The sequence below is a fragment of the Calliphora vicina genome, chromosome 5 (genome assembly GCF_958450345.1).
Source record: "Calliphora vicina chromosome 5, idCalVici1.1, whole genome shotgun sequence".
In the NCBI taxonomy this organism is placed as follows: Eukaryota; Metazoa; Arthropoda; class Insecta; order Diptera; family Calliphoridae; genus Calliphora; species Calliphora vicina.
In genome coordinates, this window is record NC_088784.1 from 2053627 (window position 1) to 2070745 (window position 17119).

General features: G+C 32.2%; 2 protein-coding genes across 2 annotated transcripts; one reads left to right on the forward strand and one right to left on the reverse strand.

Annotated features, from left to right (window-relative positions):
* The first annotated feature begins 93 nt into the window (after window positions 1–93).
* On the forward strand, window positions 94–9024 carry Fak (protein tyrosine kinase 2 Fak). The gene is made up of 19 exons (XM_065511043.1): window positions 94–225; window positions 2171–2320; window positions 2418–2842; window positions 2919–3196; window positions 3356–3465; window positions 3527–3786; window positions 3871–4129; window positions 4194–4415; window positions 4505–4637; window positions 4696–4828; window positions 4916–5057; window positions 5136–5340; window positions 5417–5571; window positions 5637–5779; window positions 7191–7651; window positions 8107–8217; window positions 8290–8404; window positions 8460–8573; window positions 8672–9024. The coding sequence occupies exons 2-19, from the start codon at window positions 2281–2283 to the stop codon at window positions 8855–8857; spliced, it is 3492 nt and encodes a 1163-aa protein (XP_065367115.1). The 5' UTR covers window positions 94–225; window positions 2171–2280; the 3' UTR covers window positions 8858–9024.
* A 619-nt stretch (window positions 9025–9643) lies between these two features.
* bgcn (benign gonial cell neoplasm) lies at window positions 9644–15835 on the reverse strand. Its single transcript, XM_065513198.1, has 5 exons — window positions 14266–15835; window positions 13327–13686; window positions 12306–13268; window positions 11443–12133; window positions 9644–9793 (listed from the first exon to the last, which is right to left on the reverse strand). Exons 1-5 carry the CDS (start codon window positions 15779–15781, stop codon window positions 9661–9663), a joined length of 3663 nt encoding a protein of 1220 aa, XP_065369270.1. The 5' UTR covers window positions 15782–15835; the 3' UTR covers window positions 9644–9660.
* Window positions 15836–17119: the final 1284 nt, after the last annotated feature.

A 17119-nucleotide genomic window follows, 5' to 3' on the forward strand; every position in this document is an offset into this window, starting at 1 on the left:
TTTTATACTATGTGATTGCAAAATATATTTACGAAATAGTTACCATTTAAAAATGTTAAACAACCAACAAACATAATGAATATTTTATAAATTCTATAAAATAGATTGATTTGTGTATATTGTGTCAGTGCGTGTGTGTAATAAAGATTTTATACAAGTTAAATTTTTGTGAAGAGAAAAAAAAAACTATTCAATCCATACAGTAAAATATTGTACACATTAGTGGTATAACGCCTTAAAATACAAAAATAAACATGTATTATTTTATAACAAATAAATAAACTATATGCATACACAGCTAATGAAAGGTTTTTTTGAACAACCAGACAAACTGACCAGCAAATATTCTATTTAGTTTTATATTTCTGTGGATTTATTTCCTTCCTTATCATTTTGACAAGCGTGTGCTCATTTCTGTTCTGTTTTTTTTTTTCTTTCTATATTATTTTTACTGCTATGAATACATATTAAAATGATAATTTAGGTACAATAACCGCAAAACAAAAATGTAATAAGATGTGTTGAGTGTTTGTTTACACACATCCATTCCAATATGCTCCTCTCCATAATAATTTGTTTCATCATATATATTAATATATTTTTTAATTCATCCTACGTAAATATGTATGTATTGTATATATGCATTTATTAAAAAAATGTTCATGCGAAAGTATATGGAGAGAAATTTATTTTACATAGATACATATTTACATACATACATATGTATGTAGTATGTTTACATGCTATGAGGAAAGTATTTTCTGCATGAGATGGTCAAGTGTTTGAAGTTTTTAGAAAATGTATTGGTTTCACACTTGCCTATCAACAAGAACCACTTTTTTTTACTATGAGGAACACTTCGAACCGGCTTCGCTTGAAAATGTTTCACTGAATAGTCTGCAAAATTTGTAGAATGCTTCGATTTTTGAGGTCGATTAATCGAATCCAATAATTGATATGCATTCTTGGAAATCACTACAAAATGTTCCCATATTTGCTACAAATACATTTTAAATTTTAGTCATAGTTTGCAAGAATATATGTAGGTATATGGGCAAATACACTTTTCTTTTAAATTCTATGAAACCGACCTTAATTGTTCTTTATTACTTAAAGAACAATTTTAGTTAATGACACTAATAACAATAAAAATTGCATTTGTTGTTATAGTATTAAAGTCCTAATTTCCCGGAATTTTTACTTTCCCCTGAGGATATTAAAAAATCTTCAATCCCGGGAAGCAAATACATGTTTTAAATGTATTTGATTGTATGTACAATGTTGGTCAAGTCTTTTTAAGGGTTTCTAATTAATGGCAGTTGATCGGTATTGTATTACACGTAGTTTTAATCGGTATAAAATCAATAAATTATATTGTTTAATTACATACAAAACTTAACAATTTCGACTATGTATATTAAATCTACAAAACATCGAAACCAATTTTTCTACTTGTGTGAACAAAATTCGGTTATTTCAAGCGTAATGCTTCTTTGCCAACTGACTATATGTATGTAGCTAGAACCGAAAAAATCTATGGATATAATACAATAATTCAATTAGCAACAAATTTGACCATCGCAACGAATCTGAACATTGTAGCTGTAAGAAAAAAACGTATAAAGAAATATTTCAAAAAAATATTCCCGGAAAATTTTTCCCTCGCAAAGTTGAAAAATATAAAAAATTAATTTAGTTTTTTTAGAGTTGGATCGCTTTAAAAACTGAAATTAACGACAGTGTAAAACAGTTGTGTCAACATACTAAAGTGATAGTTTTTAAAACCTATTTAAATAAATTTTTGTAAGTGGAAAATGAAATTTTGTTATCTCAACACATTTTTCTGAGGAACATAGAAGATACTTTTTAAAAGTTTTCAGAACTGAACGCAATAGTAAGCTTACGACAATCGTTATCCGAAAATCGATGGGACCCTTAAAAAATTCGAAATTTGCAGATTTAAGTGATAAAAGTAAAAACAAATTTACATACTCAAATTTGAATAAAATTGTGGTTTTGCCCATTTATAAAACCTTTAACAAACATAAAATAACATTGTGTATAAAAGATCCATACATAGAGAAATATTTAACTATGAATCCATATACAAATCATTTTTTTTTTTATTTATTATAACCTTATTAAACAAATATATTTTCTTTTAAATTAGGTACAATATTTTAAAATACACAACAAAACACAAGATAATATGAACAATTAATTTAAGGCTCAAAGTTTTAAAGACTCCCTGTATATATATAGGATAAGTAAAACAAAAGCATGTCTCAGTCCTTTAATAAAAATCATACTTTCAATCAAGGTACGTTTGCCACAAACATTGCTCGATTAAATATAACAACAACAACAAAAAAACGAAAGTTAATCGTGATTTCATCTATTTACCTATTTAATTAAAGCGAATATATCATCAAAAGTATTTAATTTGAACGTTTACTGGCCGAACAATTTGCATCATGCGGTTAGTGTTGACGAACACAATGACACGGTTCAAGACATCATTGAGAAGACGGTGGCGATGGTGCCCACCGGACAAAAACCCAATCCACAATATTATGCTTTGCGCTTGCAAAATATGGTAACAAAAGAGACATTGTGGATGAATAAGACGACTAAAATCGAAAAACTACTTGAACACATATGGAATTCAGCCTGTCCAAACACAGAATGTCCCCAACAAAGGTCACAAAATACGCCGCCAACCTTGAATGTCAACGACAAGCTGAGCGTTTGGAGACCCGAACTACGAATACGTTACTTGCCACACAGCCTCAGAGAACTTTACAATGAAGATAAAATCACATGTTATTTTTATTTTGATCAGGTGAGTCCAAACGAAGATTGTTATTGTCACAATAAATTGCAATTAATTGAGAATTATTATTAATATTATTAACAAGGTGAAGCAAGATTTTATACAGTCTAATTCAACCAGCATAGATTTTGATAGTGCAATACAACTGTGTTGTCTGAGTATGTTGCACTATTTTCGTAATGTGACGTGTACAATACCGGATAAGAAGCAACAACATGTCGAGCATATTGACAAGGAAGTAGGCTTTCATCATTTCCTACCAAAAACTGTGATATCTTCAACAAAGCCAAAGAATCTGAAAAAAGTGATACATACAACATATAAAAAGATGTACCAACTAACTGATGTCGAATATATAACAAAGTGAGTTAGTAACAATATTAAAAATTGTGTATGAAATTACATGTTATATAAATATAATTCGTCTTGGATCCAAGATATGATTTCGCTGTTTTGTTAAGAAAGAGTTACATATGTAGTATATTGTATGCCAATAAATAATTTGTTTTTCTATTATCAAAGGTATTTTGACATTCTGAACAAGTTCTACGAGACAGAGTATGAAAAATTTTCCGTTACTTTGAGTTCGTCATGGAACATATCAGGATATCTTTATGTTGGACCTAAAATAGGTACTATTTCATGATTATTTTGTAAAGAAAAGCAACAACATAAACATATATCTCATTCCAGGTCTTTCATATCAAACCCATCCGCAAGCAAACATGATACAGGTGGCCAACTTTAAAGACATAAATCGAATAACTACATTATTTTTGCCCAAAGATGATTTACATTCCAATAACGAAACGAGCCTCAAACCAGTAGTCCCTACTAACGACGATGGCACGAATCAATCGAAAACATGCAGGTGCCGCGAAATGAAGACTCAAGTTCGAATCACAACTTCTAGTAATGATGAGGATTTGGTAATAACGTGCAACGGTTACAATGTAAGTGATTGAAGCTGAAATTTTATTGAATTTGAAGACACAAATAAATGTTCTTCAATTTGTAAATTTATCTTTGTCTATTAGACGGCTACTAGTATAGCGGATCTCATTGAAGGATACTGTCTGTTAATAAGCAAAAATCAAGTTTGCACTCTATGGAATCCATTAAGTCATCAAAGAAATGATAAATCAAATGACCTTACAATCCCTATATCGACATTACAAATAAGCAATGGAGAGCAAGTGAAAGATAAAACTGACGAAAACTCAAAGCCTAAACTGAGCGAAGACTATGCTGAGCTTGGCCTCGTAGACGAAGAAGGCGACTATTCAACTCCTGCAGGTAATATCAAGTGTGTTACATTGTAATGAACAAAATTTAACTGAAATTGTATAAAACTTTCCAGTACGCAATTATGAATTGGATAGAATGGAAATCTCTCTTAAAAACACAATTGGCGTAGGACAATTCGGCGATGTTTATATAGGATCCTATAATACCAAAGTAAAATGTGGTGCAAAATGCGACAAAAACGATTCAACGAATTCAGCCGTAATACAGGTGGCTGTAAAAACATGCAAAGCCAACGATGATCCCGAAAAAATGGAGAGGTTTCTTGAAGAAGCTTGTAGGTTTTTCTTTTTTTACCCCACATACATACATACATGTTGTGTACAACATTTTTAAACCCCGTTTTCGTTTTCGTTTTTATTATAGATGTTATGCAAAAGTTCGATCATCCCCACATAATACGGCTAATTGGTATTTGCAGTGAATCTCCAGTTTGGATTGTTATGGAATTGGCAGAATATGGTGAACTCAGAGCGTATCTTAAATCGAATGCTGAAAAGTAAACATACCTAAAATTTATTATCATTGAATTGTATTTAATCGATTTCATTTTAAAGGCTGAGGAGAGAAACCTTACTGCTTTACTGTTACCAACTGTCAACAGCTCTCAGTTACTTGGAATCCAAGAAATTTGTCCATAGAGATATAGCAGCTCGTAATGTTTTAGTTAGTTCGCCAACTTGTATAAAGGTAAGGAATAATAAATAAATAAATAACATCACCATTCATTGTTGCTTTAAATGCGAACAGTTAATGTATGTATGAATATACTTTTAGTTGGCCGATTTTGGACTATCCCGCTGGGTGTCGGAGCAGTCGTACTATCATTCCAGTATGTGTATGTTACCTATCAAATGGATGGCACCAGAGTCAATTAATTTTCGTCGCTTCACAATAGCCAGTGACGTTTGGATGTTTGGTAAGATGCTGCTATTCATCATCAGAATTAATACATGAATTGGCAACTGGAATATTTTGTATTTTGTGTTTTTTTTAGGCGTGTGTGCTTGGGAAATTTTAATGTTGGGCGTGAAACCATTTCAAGGCATTAAGAACAGCGATATCATAACGAAACTCGAGAATGGAGAGAGATTACCATTTCCCAACAATTGTCCACCCCGGCTGTACTCTTTGCTTTCACAGTGCTGGACTTATGAACCGTCCAAAAGGCCAAATTTCAAAAGAATTAAAGAAACTTTATAGTAAGCAGAACATAAATAACAACAGCCCATTTTAAAGTATTTCAATGTGAAACTATTCTTTTTATGTTTTTAACAGCGAAATACTAATAGAAGAACGAGCAAGCGGCTTCGATAGCATGAACAAGGAAAATGCACGCGTTTTATCAATGATTATGAGTAATAATGATGATTGCGAGTTGCCGCCAACGAAACCCTCTAAAATTCCACAAAGCATGGGAGGAGGAGGAGGAGGTATGTACAAGGATATTTCTTTATAATTTCTCTTCATATTTAAGCTATTCTAATCTGTTTTGTAGACAACGCTAAGCTGACAAACGACAAAACTGCCCTCAGTCCTCAAACGTACATAATAGCACAAAATCCTGAAGTGTTAGCCCGTTTAATGAAGGAAAATGAGAATCGTTGCATTAATCCAGCAGCTTATACAACACCAGCATCGGTATTTAATAGTTTAGCGGTCGAAGTAGATCTTACTAAGACAATTAACAATGATTTAGCTCTAAAAACGACAAAACTTCCAGTATCGGAATTTTTAAAGTTAGACAACACAATAACTAGAGAGGAAAAGGCCACGGTTTTGCACAGACTTCAACAGGACAAGATCAATATAAATTTAAACGAAACGAATATGTCATCGTCACAAACTCAATCTCAACCTGCTCAAATAGCGTCTTCAGCCAATCATAAATTCTCGAATGTCTGCCCCGTGCAGCAATACATGCGCCAAAGTGATAATACACATTTAGGTTCCATAGATCCACGTTTTACCGCACATCAGTTTTCATATAGTGATAGTACAGATTTTGAAGGTTCTTTGCAATCATTGCCATCGGGCAGATCCCCTTGTTTAGTAGGTAACGAGGAAAGGGCTCAGGTCATTTATGACTTTGGTCGTAATACGCCTGTAAATAGACAGATGAATAGTGTTTGTGGTAGTCTAGAACGCAATGTAATCCCACCACATTTCAATAAATGCAGTGGCAGTCGCTCAATAGGCGGTTCGTTGGAACGTAACAAATCGTTTATAAATCCGATAAATCCTCCGCGAAAATGCGTCCCTCGTAGTGCTAGCCTAGAACGATCTGTTTACAACAGAGATTTTCCAAAATCTTACTCGCGCTCCGGCAGTTTAGAAGCCTATTCGTCGTTTTTAGCCTTTAAAAATCACATGAAAAATTCACCCGAATACAAAGCCTTCGAGGAAGAAATATATGATGTTTGTCCCGCCGCAAATTTAAAAAATTGTCCAACTACGGGTCAAACATATATGCCGATGACTCCGGGTAATGGCTTCGGTTATACCAATCCCGAACAAAGAATAATGATTCAAAGTATGAATGCCAACATTCCAATTGATCAGCCACCAAACGAGCGCGACAGAGAAAGAGATTTATCTGGAAAGGCATTTTGTGCTGAAGTGAATAACAGTAAATCAATGATTCAAATGATGGCGGAGGTTTGAAAATTTTAATCCCATTCGACTTGTACATTATAATTTTATGATTTCTATTACAAAGTACAAACATGTAATGTAATTTGTTTGATTTTTTTTTGTTTTAAAGCTTTTGCCGTTTTTTATTTATTTTTTTTTAGTTTATAGATTTGGTCCTCGCACGTTTTACATATTTACTTACGTATATTGAAGGTATTCACCTCACCATTTTTAACACTTTAAAAATGGTGATGCGAATATTATAAATTTTTTATTTGATATTTTGTATAATTTAATTACATGTGTGTTACTATACTGATCGTATTTAAGGGTTTTATTCGTGCAAATGCGATTAGCACGGTTGCGCAGTAATAGCTGGGAACTTGTAAAGTTAATACATCGTTTTTTAATTATCTAGAAATCACGTAAAACATCAGTTGGTCATGACATGGAAACGCAACATCATTATCCGTTCGGTTCGGTGAATAATTCTGGTTGTGATAATCACTCTACAACTAGCTCTTCCTGCTTGGCTGAAAATCAAAGCTACATCTCTCCTTCAAATGCAAAACTGAACACACAAAGTTTAACCGCCATTACTGGTTCATATTCGACAGCAACTGACTCTTCCGCTTCATCCAACCGGCAATTTTCTGACACACAGAAAAATAATCTTCGTCCTAATTTGAATCGTAACAGAGACGATGTCTATATGGCGACCAAAAATGTAGTCAAGGCCATTATAACACTATCGCAGGTGGTGGGAGAAAATAAAGGTAACGATTACCTGGAATTAGTTAAAGACATTGGATTCGAATTGAGAAAACTATTACAATCTGTCGATCATATCTCTCCGCTAATTCCTGCTGAGGCATATAAGTAAGTAATTTAAATTGTCTTTGAATACTTTATTTCATTTATTATCCCAATACAGTAATATAAAGTAAAACAATAATTCACAATTGAATATGTATATTGTGTCTTTGCTCGAAATTATCGTAAGCGATAATACACAAAGCCAAATTATATCTTAAAATTATAGTACGCGATAATTTGGCGTACTATAATCACACATATAGTAGTTTTTTTATAAAAAAAATTAAATTAAAAATACATTTTGTGAAAATATATTTTTTTTGTGTGAAAAAAGTTTAAGGAAAAAAATTGTGTTTTGTCGCTTAAGATAATTTGGCGCTAAACGCTCGATGTATACATACATACATTTATAATTGATTACACATTATTTTTCTACGAATCAATACGTTTTTTCAGGGAGACTCTTTAAAAAATCATTTAAATTATAGGTTTTTAAAATGTTTCCTTTATTCTTGCAGAGAAGTGGAAATGGCACATAAAGTATTACCTAAGGACATGCATGAATTGGTAGCAGCTATGAAACTAGCTCAACAATACAGTGATACCACTTTAGATGTAGAATATAAAAAGTAAGTGTTTTATGCCAATGTATGTTCAACGTTGTTTTCTAAAAACATTGAATTTATCTGATACTATTCTAGAGGCATGCTTTCTGCTGCTCATGTCCTGGCGATGGATGCAAAAAATCTACTGGATGTCGTAGATGCCATACGACAAAGATATGAATCTATATTTGGCGAATATTTTGAAGGAAATGTAATACGCAAATATGATTAAATAAATATATTTTCATTATAAATTCTAATTTTAGGACTCCTCATCGACCACTACAACCAGTAATACTCCCATTGGCGAATTAATGAACGAGGATGGTTACCAAATAATGCAAAATCATCCCATGGAACCCTTTTACTTAAACAGTGCTGTATGTAGCTAAACAAATATCAAAATATATGTACATTTCTTTAAGTTCTGATGCTGATGTTTTGTTTGTTTTGCAAAATTTTATTTTTTCACATGCAGGAAGCTCACAATATTGTAGTTAATCAAAATCTAGTCCACAAACCTGAAAACTTTCTTACAGCAAGAAGAAATTCAACATTCAATGCAGACCTAGTAGGCGTGTCGAATTTTACTAATGAACAACAACAACATCAAGCATTAAAAATTATTGAAGATACTAATGATTCAAAGACTCTTAAATTATAATTCTAATTACATAATTAAAAACAATAAAAATAACCATTGACCACTATGGCAATAGTGTAATAAATTAATAATAAATTTTTCATATTATATAAAATTAAACTGAATATTTAACAAACTTACACGTATTTATTTAAAATGCAAATAAAAGAAAACAAACCCAAGAAAAATAGTTGTTACATTTTTTTATTTTATTTTATTGTACATAAAAGTAAGTAAATTAAACTCAATCAAGCATTTTGGTTGATTTTTGTCATTTGTTTAAAACCCCAGAAATTATTGTATAAATTGTGCCTCGGCAACTCTGGCAAGCTATTTTCATTTTAATAAAATCCAAAAATCTGCTTAAATACCAGGCGACGAGAATTTGCAGAAAGTTGCAGATGTTATTTTTCGTGAGAATTTCTCCGTAGCTGCATATTGTTTTTACTTTGAACATCTTATAAGATGACCGTGTGTTAAAAAGAGACAACCATAGTATACTTACAATTCTCACATTTTTGTTTTTATTTTGCAATGATTACAGCTGTTTTTTGTTTTGATCATTATTTACTTTATTTTTATTAGTAATACATATATATATAAAGGTAAACAAAATAAAAAAAATGCACACATGCATACGACTTACATTATTCTTGAGTGTGTGGGTGTGTGTGCTTTTAAAAATGAACTCAAACTGAATCAACTTAAATTATGTATGTTTATTCTCACACGCATTCACTTTTTTAACTTAATCTATTAAATTAACTTAATCTGTTAAAGTTATCCTTATAGTTTACATAGGTTTGTTTGTATTTATTTATAAGTTATGAGTGTAACCAATTGTTACGTACGGCAAACACATTCAACAGGAACTCCCCTGTTTCGTTATCTAACTGAATAGCGACTCTACGGGTAGATACTGCTAAAAATATGGAACTGGTACTACTTACTTGGTTGCTAAAAGTAAATCAAAAATAATAGAAAATATGTTTGTTATAAAAACAAAATAAAAGTTTTTTTTAATCGTTAGCTTAGTGTGCCAACCATTATACAGAAGACACAAAAAACATTAAAAATAAATAAATAATCTGTTAAATTTTTTGGTATGATTTATAATGATAAACCCAACAAAAACATTACATACTTACAAAATATGTAAGCTGAAAAATAATGGAAACTTGACTACATATTATTCTACTAGAAAAAGTACTTAGTTTTGTTCGCGATGTCCCAAAAATTTAGTTTTAGTTAAATAAATAAAAAACTGAGATGTAAAATAATGTTGGGACTATTATTGGGTGGTATGACTAAAAAACATATAAATTCCAAATCAAGCTAATACTCTGTTCCATAATGAAGCATACCCAAAGAGTTCAGCATTGATCGAAACAAATAGTATTCGGACGGGGTTAGACTTGGACTAGAAGGCGGGCGAGCACAAACTTCACAACCACTTCATTCTAGTTTATAACAGGTATTGCATAATGATGGAATATTACAGTTTCATGTATTCTGGTCGTTTTTTCGGCAAATGCTCGCTTTCAATGAATCAGTTGCGTTCGGTGCAGGTTCCATGAGATGGTCTGGCCAGATTTCAGCAGCTCATAATAGATAGGACCCATTTACTCCCACCAATGGTGTTGATTCGGTTGGTTGGTCGGCCTTCACGCTTTCGGGTTATCTAAATGGATTAATTTTTCATCGCAAGTAATGATTTGGTGTGGTATGCAATTTCCCAGCTTTTTATTGAATCCTGCTGCTCGCAAACGTTTTGAAATTGCTGTTTGAGTAACTCCCAATGATATTGCAAGCTATTGTTGAGTTTTACAACAATCTTCATTCAGTAATGCCTCCAATTCTTGGTCTTCAAAGTTTTATGGCTGGCCTGGGCGATCTTTGTCTTCCGTGTCAAAATCTCCACTTCTGAACCGCATAAACCATCTCTCGCACGTTGAAACCGATGGAACATATTCACCATAAGCTTTGGTGAGCAATCGGTGTGCTTCTGCGGCACTTTTTTTTAATTAAAGAAGTAAAGCAAAACTTCCCGCAATGACGCTTTGTTGGAACATAATTCGAAATTTTCGAAACAAAAAAAAAAAAACTTTGTTGTTCACACAATAGTGTTCAATAACTAAGTGAGAATAAATGACAGTTATGTACCCTTCAAAAAGACATACAAGTTATTAAAAACAAAAACCGCGTTCAAAAGATACGCCATCTATTGTAAATCCCGAATTTTTAAGTCATACACCCAATAACAATAGGAATTTTGCATTTTAAAAAATGTATGTATGTGTGTTCAACTAAATTACCAATGGTTCATGTGTTTTAGTACATAGAAAGAAAAGCCTATACTTCAAAGCTTATATGGTATGAAATTATCTTTTAATGTGTATTTTATTTTATTTTCCTATTTTAGACCTTTAAAGTTTGGTCTCAAATAAAAAATATATGTATATTAATAGGACTGATTAATTTTTGTTAATGATTTAAAACTTTCGCATAATGCATAATGTTTCATATGAGCAATACATTAAAAATATGCATATACATACATATGTATGTATGTATGCATGAATATAAATTTCATATTAATTACTTACAGTATATCGAAAATATTGATGTCACATTTGAAGCAAAAATGCAACTTTAACACTCCAGTATCACATTCAGCAATATAAACTCCATGTAGATAGTCTGGATTCAACGAATAAGATATTACAAATGTAAGTTTGTTTTCAACAGACGACGGCGACAACATTGCGGACAGCAGATGATACCATTCACAATTGTAATAAGTATACTTGTTTTCATTCAACTCCACATTATAGATCATAAAGAATTGTTTTAGCAATTGATTGTTTGCAGCGAAACTATTTCGATTTTTAGAGATTCTATAACATGATTTCGTTAATAAAGTGTAGGCACTATGATTTATAATGAATTGATTGGGCAGCGCTTTTGGTCTTAGACCAATTTTTTCGGGCTGTACAAAGCCGTTGGCAATATCTTCTTGTGTTAAGATTTTTTCTAGACAATCGAATAATCTTGTGTTCTGAGTTAGAGTTAGAATGTGGTGGGGCCGTTTGTGACTCTCCAAACAACCGCAATATTGCAAATAATTTTCATACATATTGTAAAAACTTTGACGTGTTTTCAAAATCAATTGAGCCTCTTTATAGTCGGCAACGAATGAAATCCAATCATCGATACGGAAGTAGCAAAGCTGATTTTGTAATTTTTGTGGTTGGTTTCTTATAACCTGGATGCTGGAAGATGTCATTTTGGTAGGTCCTAAAAGAGAAGTGCATATAGATGAGAAATCATGTGAAATCAACGTACATTGAAAGAATAGAGAAATTGGTTACTCTTATTTCTTTAAAAACATTCTTAGCTAAAATTATTTTTATCTCGTTCATTTATGAATTAATTAGGCAAAACTTAAGACATTTATACCAAGACTCACCGGCAAACAGAGCAAATGTGATGGGTGTCACAACTGTATTGCATTCAATACTGTTGCAATTAACACTATTAGTTTCTTTGCCGTACACTATACAGGGTGAAGCTAATTTCAACGAACTCATCGAATACAAGTCTAATGGTCGCAAAACAGAATTTGAATGCAGTACCAATTCTCTTTTACATGGCGACTTAATGCGATTAACATTGGAATCCACAACACATATATTGGGATACATGCCGCCAACAAGGGCTGCTTTAATAACAGACCAACAATTCGATTTCTGATTTATATAATGCATGCTTAGGTCGCCTTTACTATGTATCAATTGTGATGACCTCAAGGAGCCGACCAATTGAGTACGCATATTACACACATGCTCCAATAGGCCATTCAAAATAAAATGATATTCATTCAGTTCTAAACTTATTTCCTCATTTCTGAAATTATTCTGCCACTCTTGATACAGACGCAAATACATAAAGTGATCAGATGAAATTCCTTCGGATAGTCGCTGTTTTTCTGCTTTTATGTTATAACGCAGTAAATCCTTAAACGGTTCGTTTAGATGATTCATATAGTGAGACAACTCTAACGGATCCAAAGTCGACAAAAAACTAACAATTGTTAGTACAGGGTCCAAGCACTGCAGCAGTATAGCAAACACCAGTATTTTGCCCAAATAACATTCTACTGGCACATCTATAAGACGGCAACCAAGCCAGGTTATATCCTCAAGGTCCGTGAAGACATTTATCTTCTTTAAGCTCTCTACTGTTCGATATATTTGTATAAAAGGAGGTTTAACAATGGCTTCTTGTAAATATTCGGCCACCATGGTATTCGGCGACAATAATTTAACAGAAAGACACACTCGATCCAAATGCATGTTCAAAATTTCGGGTGTGGGAAATTCCGGTAATTTATTATAGATATTTTGTGAGATTAAACGAAAACAAAAACCACCTGAAAAATACTCGCATTGTTAGCAAACATGATTTCTTTAACACAATGCAATACTTACCAGTTGCCTTGTTCAAAAGCAACGAACGATTCTCCATGCTGTCTTTCGGTGACCATTCATAAACATACTCCTTACACATGTTTCGATAATTATAAATACAACGATAATGACGGGCCGTATCGATGACATATTCAATGTCGTCGAAACACATCAGACTTTCAGCTATATCAGTGGCTAATATTAATTTGATCATGTTTGGCCATTTTTGAATTATGGTTTCTAAATCTGTTTTATCAATGGAATTGTGTAACAGAAAGACCATCATGTTTTCAGGAATATTACCCAAAAGCTTTTGCTTGAGTATTAAATAATTAAGTTTTACTAAATGTTGGTATGCTGGTAAAAATACAATAATGTTGCCTAAAACAAAATCAATAAATTATTTAGAAATTATAACATTAATACGAGATATGTGTGAATAAAACTGAAAAAAAGAGCAAAAAAAAAACAGATAAATGTACATTTTGAGATGGGCAGAATTTGTTAAATATGTTAAAAAAATCATTTTTTGGTATAAAATATGAGTGATCACAGATTGAGCTTGTTTTCCTTAAAATCGCAGTATTTACGAAGTTATTAACGATTTAAGATATTTCGAGTTTTTTATATTAAAAATTAATTATTGATATAAAATATCAGTGATCAAAGATTGATCTTGTCTTCATTAAAATCACAGTATGTACAAAGTTATTAACTATTCAAGATATTTGACTTTTTTATACTATAAATCGATTTTTGGTATAAATTATAAGTGATCACAGATTGAGCTCGTTTTCCTTAAAATCGCAGTATTTACGAAGTTATTAACGATTTAAGATATTTGAGTTTTTAATACTATAAATCGATTTTTGCTATAAAATATGATAACGTCCTTCTTTTATATACATATATGTATCTTTAATTATTTTCAAATAAAAAATATACATTTTTGTTACTCACCAACTTTAAACCTTTTATTAGAATTGATCATTTGTAGAATATCTAGAATTAGATGATAATCGATGTAGTCTTTGTTAGAACCATCCACTGCTGAGATTTTCTGCTCATAACTTGACATTTGTAAAATATCCACACATTCTTTATAACCCATGGATATGGCCGCTTTTAACGCATTAGTGTTTTCATTGTCACTAATATAGGGATCGGCATTTAGTTGTAAAAGCGTTTTAATGTGATTCAATTTGCCAAGCAGTGAAGCAATAATTATAGCAGTTCTTCCAGTAATGGAATGGCGATAATTGATATTGCAACATTCGCCTTTTATCATGTAGATAAATGAGTCGAAATACTGATCCGTAGCCATTCTCTCATAAAACTCCAGACACCTGTCCAGATGTTTACTATTAGTAATGTTATTTTTCACTGGAAGAGCAGAGAATGCTTTTGTTATACCAGAAGAAATTCGTGTTTCAGGTAAACTCTCAAGTATATCCTCTAGATATAAAACTTCAAGCTTTTTTCCATGAATATCATTTGTTGTATCCACAAATAATTCTTGACCTTCGCCAAAGTAATTGAGGAATTCGCAATTGTTTCGTGAGTTCGAGAGTAGTATGACTTTTAAGTGCTGGTGATACAAAAGCGCCTCCTTTAGTTGTCGCAGTAGCAAGTCAGCATAGGCCTCATGCAAGTGAGCGTCTACAACGATCACATGAGAAATATGACGAAAACTGTCTACTATCGATTGACCCATTAGCACACGGAGTAAAAAAAAAGAGGTCGTATAAACAAGATTGGAGGAATCGCTAATGCGACTTTGAAGTTGTATTTGGTAAGCAACCGTTTCTCCAACTTTTTCTTGAAAGCGTTCAGCAACTCGTTCACTGTTATAAATTGCCACCAAATCTTCCCTTTCGACACATATTATTTTGCAGTGTGCATTCTTCTCGGCACAGTTATTTATAATGTACATCGGCAGGATTGTAGATTTGTCACATTTGGGCCCTCCATTTATTACTAACACTCGATTAGTCAGCAAGATTTTCAAAATGGCCTCTCTGTATGGTGCAAAAGGGCAACCACATTCGATGCTCTGCAAAGCAAACTTATTGGGATGTGCTAACGATTGTTTCAAGGGCCCCAAAGAAAATCTATGTTGAGGAACTACCGGTGTATTACGAGAATTGGCAAAGTTCGATTTTACATTCATTTCTTGACCCCCACTAGACTCAGAACCACACTTCATCATGTACATCTCCTTGAAAGATTCCTTTTGCATTTTCAAGCTCGGCGGCTCCTTCAAGATGTGACAACAACTATCTTTAAACACAATCACATGCTCTTGTCCATCATGGACATACGTATGCATTCCTAAACTCAAATCATTTGTGGACTTGATGAAATGCTGTCGATCCAAAGAAAACAGAAACCCCAAGAACTTCATACAACATCTTTGTCCAAAACAGAACTTGTACAATTGTTCCGATATATATAGCTGTAAAGCTTTCGCAGACATTTGCACAAATTATATTCAACAATTCACAGAAATCAAGCACTTTAAAACAAAGTAAATCTTTAAAATTCACCAAACAGGTAAACAATGCACGACTTAATTGAAGAGCAGCAGAGCCGTTACTTTCAGAATTAAAAAAGATAAAAATGCATAATGTTGCCACATGTCAATGTGATGCCAATTCCAATGCTGCCATGTGAATTATTTAATTAAAAAAGATAAAATCGCTATGAAACAAACACTTTAATTGAGAGTAAGAAGTCGTGTTTTGTGTGTATTTTTGTAATGTGTTTTGTGATCAAACAACAATTATTTATCACTACATGAATTTGTCTAGAGTGGAATGATAGAATGTTGTCATAAAATTTTGTTCGCACAACTATGTCTGTCATCAAATGAATTTTTCACAAAAAATAACTCAATTTTAACAGATTAAGCCTAGTAATGTGTTAATATTTGCGAAAAATTATGGTTTTCCAACGAATGATCAGCTGTTGGTTTTAATTTCGAGCGAAAGAAGGTTGCCAGAACAGAGTGCTGCTTACCCCCCGTTGCCACATGTAAGTGCAAGTTCGAAAAACTCAATACACTCACAGTTTTTTACTAACACAATCGCATCTTTCTTGCCACATGCAAGTTCAAGTTCGAAAACTTCAATACACTCACAGTTTTTTACTAACACAATCATATATATATTGTTCTTACTTGCAGCTCAGCTTGCTAGATAATTTGCTTGCAAGTAAATTTTTTCACTTGACGCAAGTAAAATGACAACTGAAGAAACAGTGTTACCAAGAATGAGTTTTATATCAATTTACTAGAACTTAGTAAAAGAAAATAGCAGATTTTCTATGTATATAAAAAAATAAATATGGCACAAATATAAAACAACAATATTAATGATATTTTTAAATATAAATTTCATTAATTTAAAAATACAAATATAATACACGGCAATACTGGCTTTCACTTAATATTTTCTTTTAATTCGTTCAACATAGCAATTTTTGGAAGAACATTCATTGTTGGCGACATTTTTAAAATGAACTTGCAACGCATAGTGAAGACACACAAACAATTTTGTGGTTTTACGATGATAATACGTAATCATTACTTACAAGTAATTACTTTGTAACGGGGGGTTACAAAGAAAACTATGAATATTACACCATGTCTTGACAAGTCATTAATTTAATTTGTTTCGTGTGGACAGGAACATAATATTGAAAAAGACAAATTCATGTACACACACAAAATTGTTAGCTGAGTGAACAACTTGATGGCTGGTCAACAAGGTTGTTAACATCGACACGGTTTCCCGGCACAGAAAAAAATTAACAA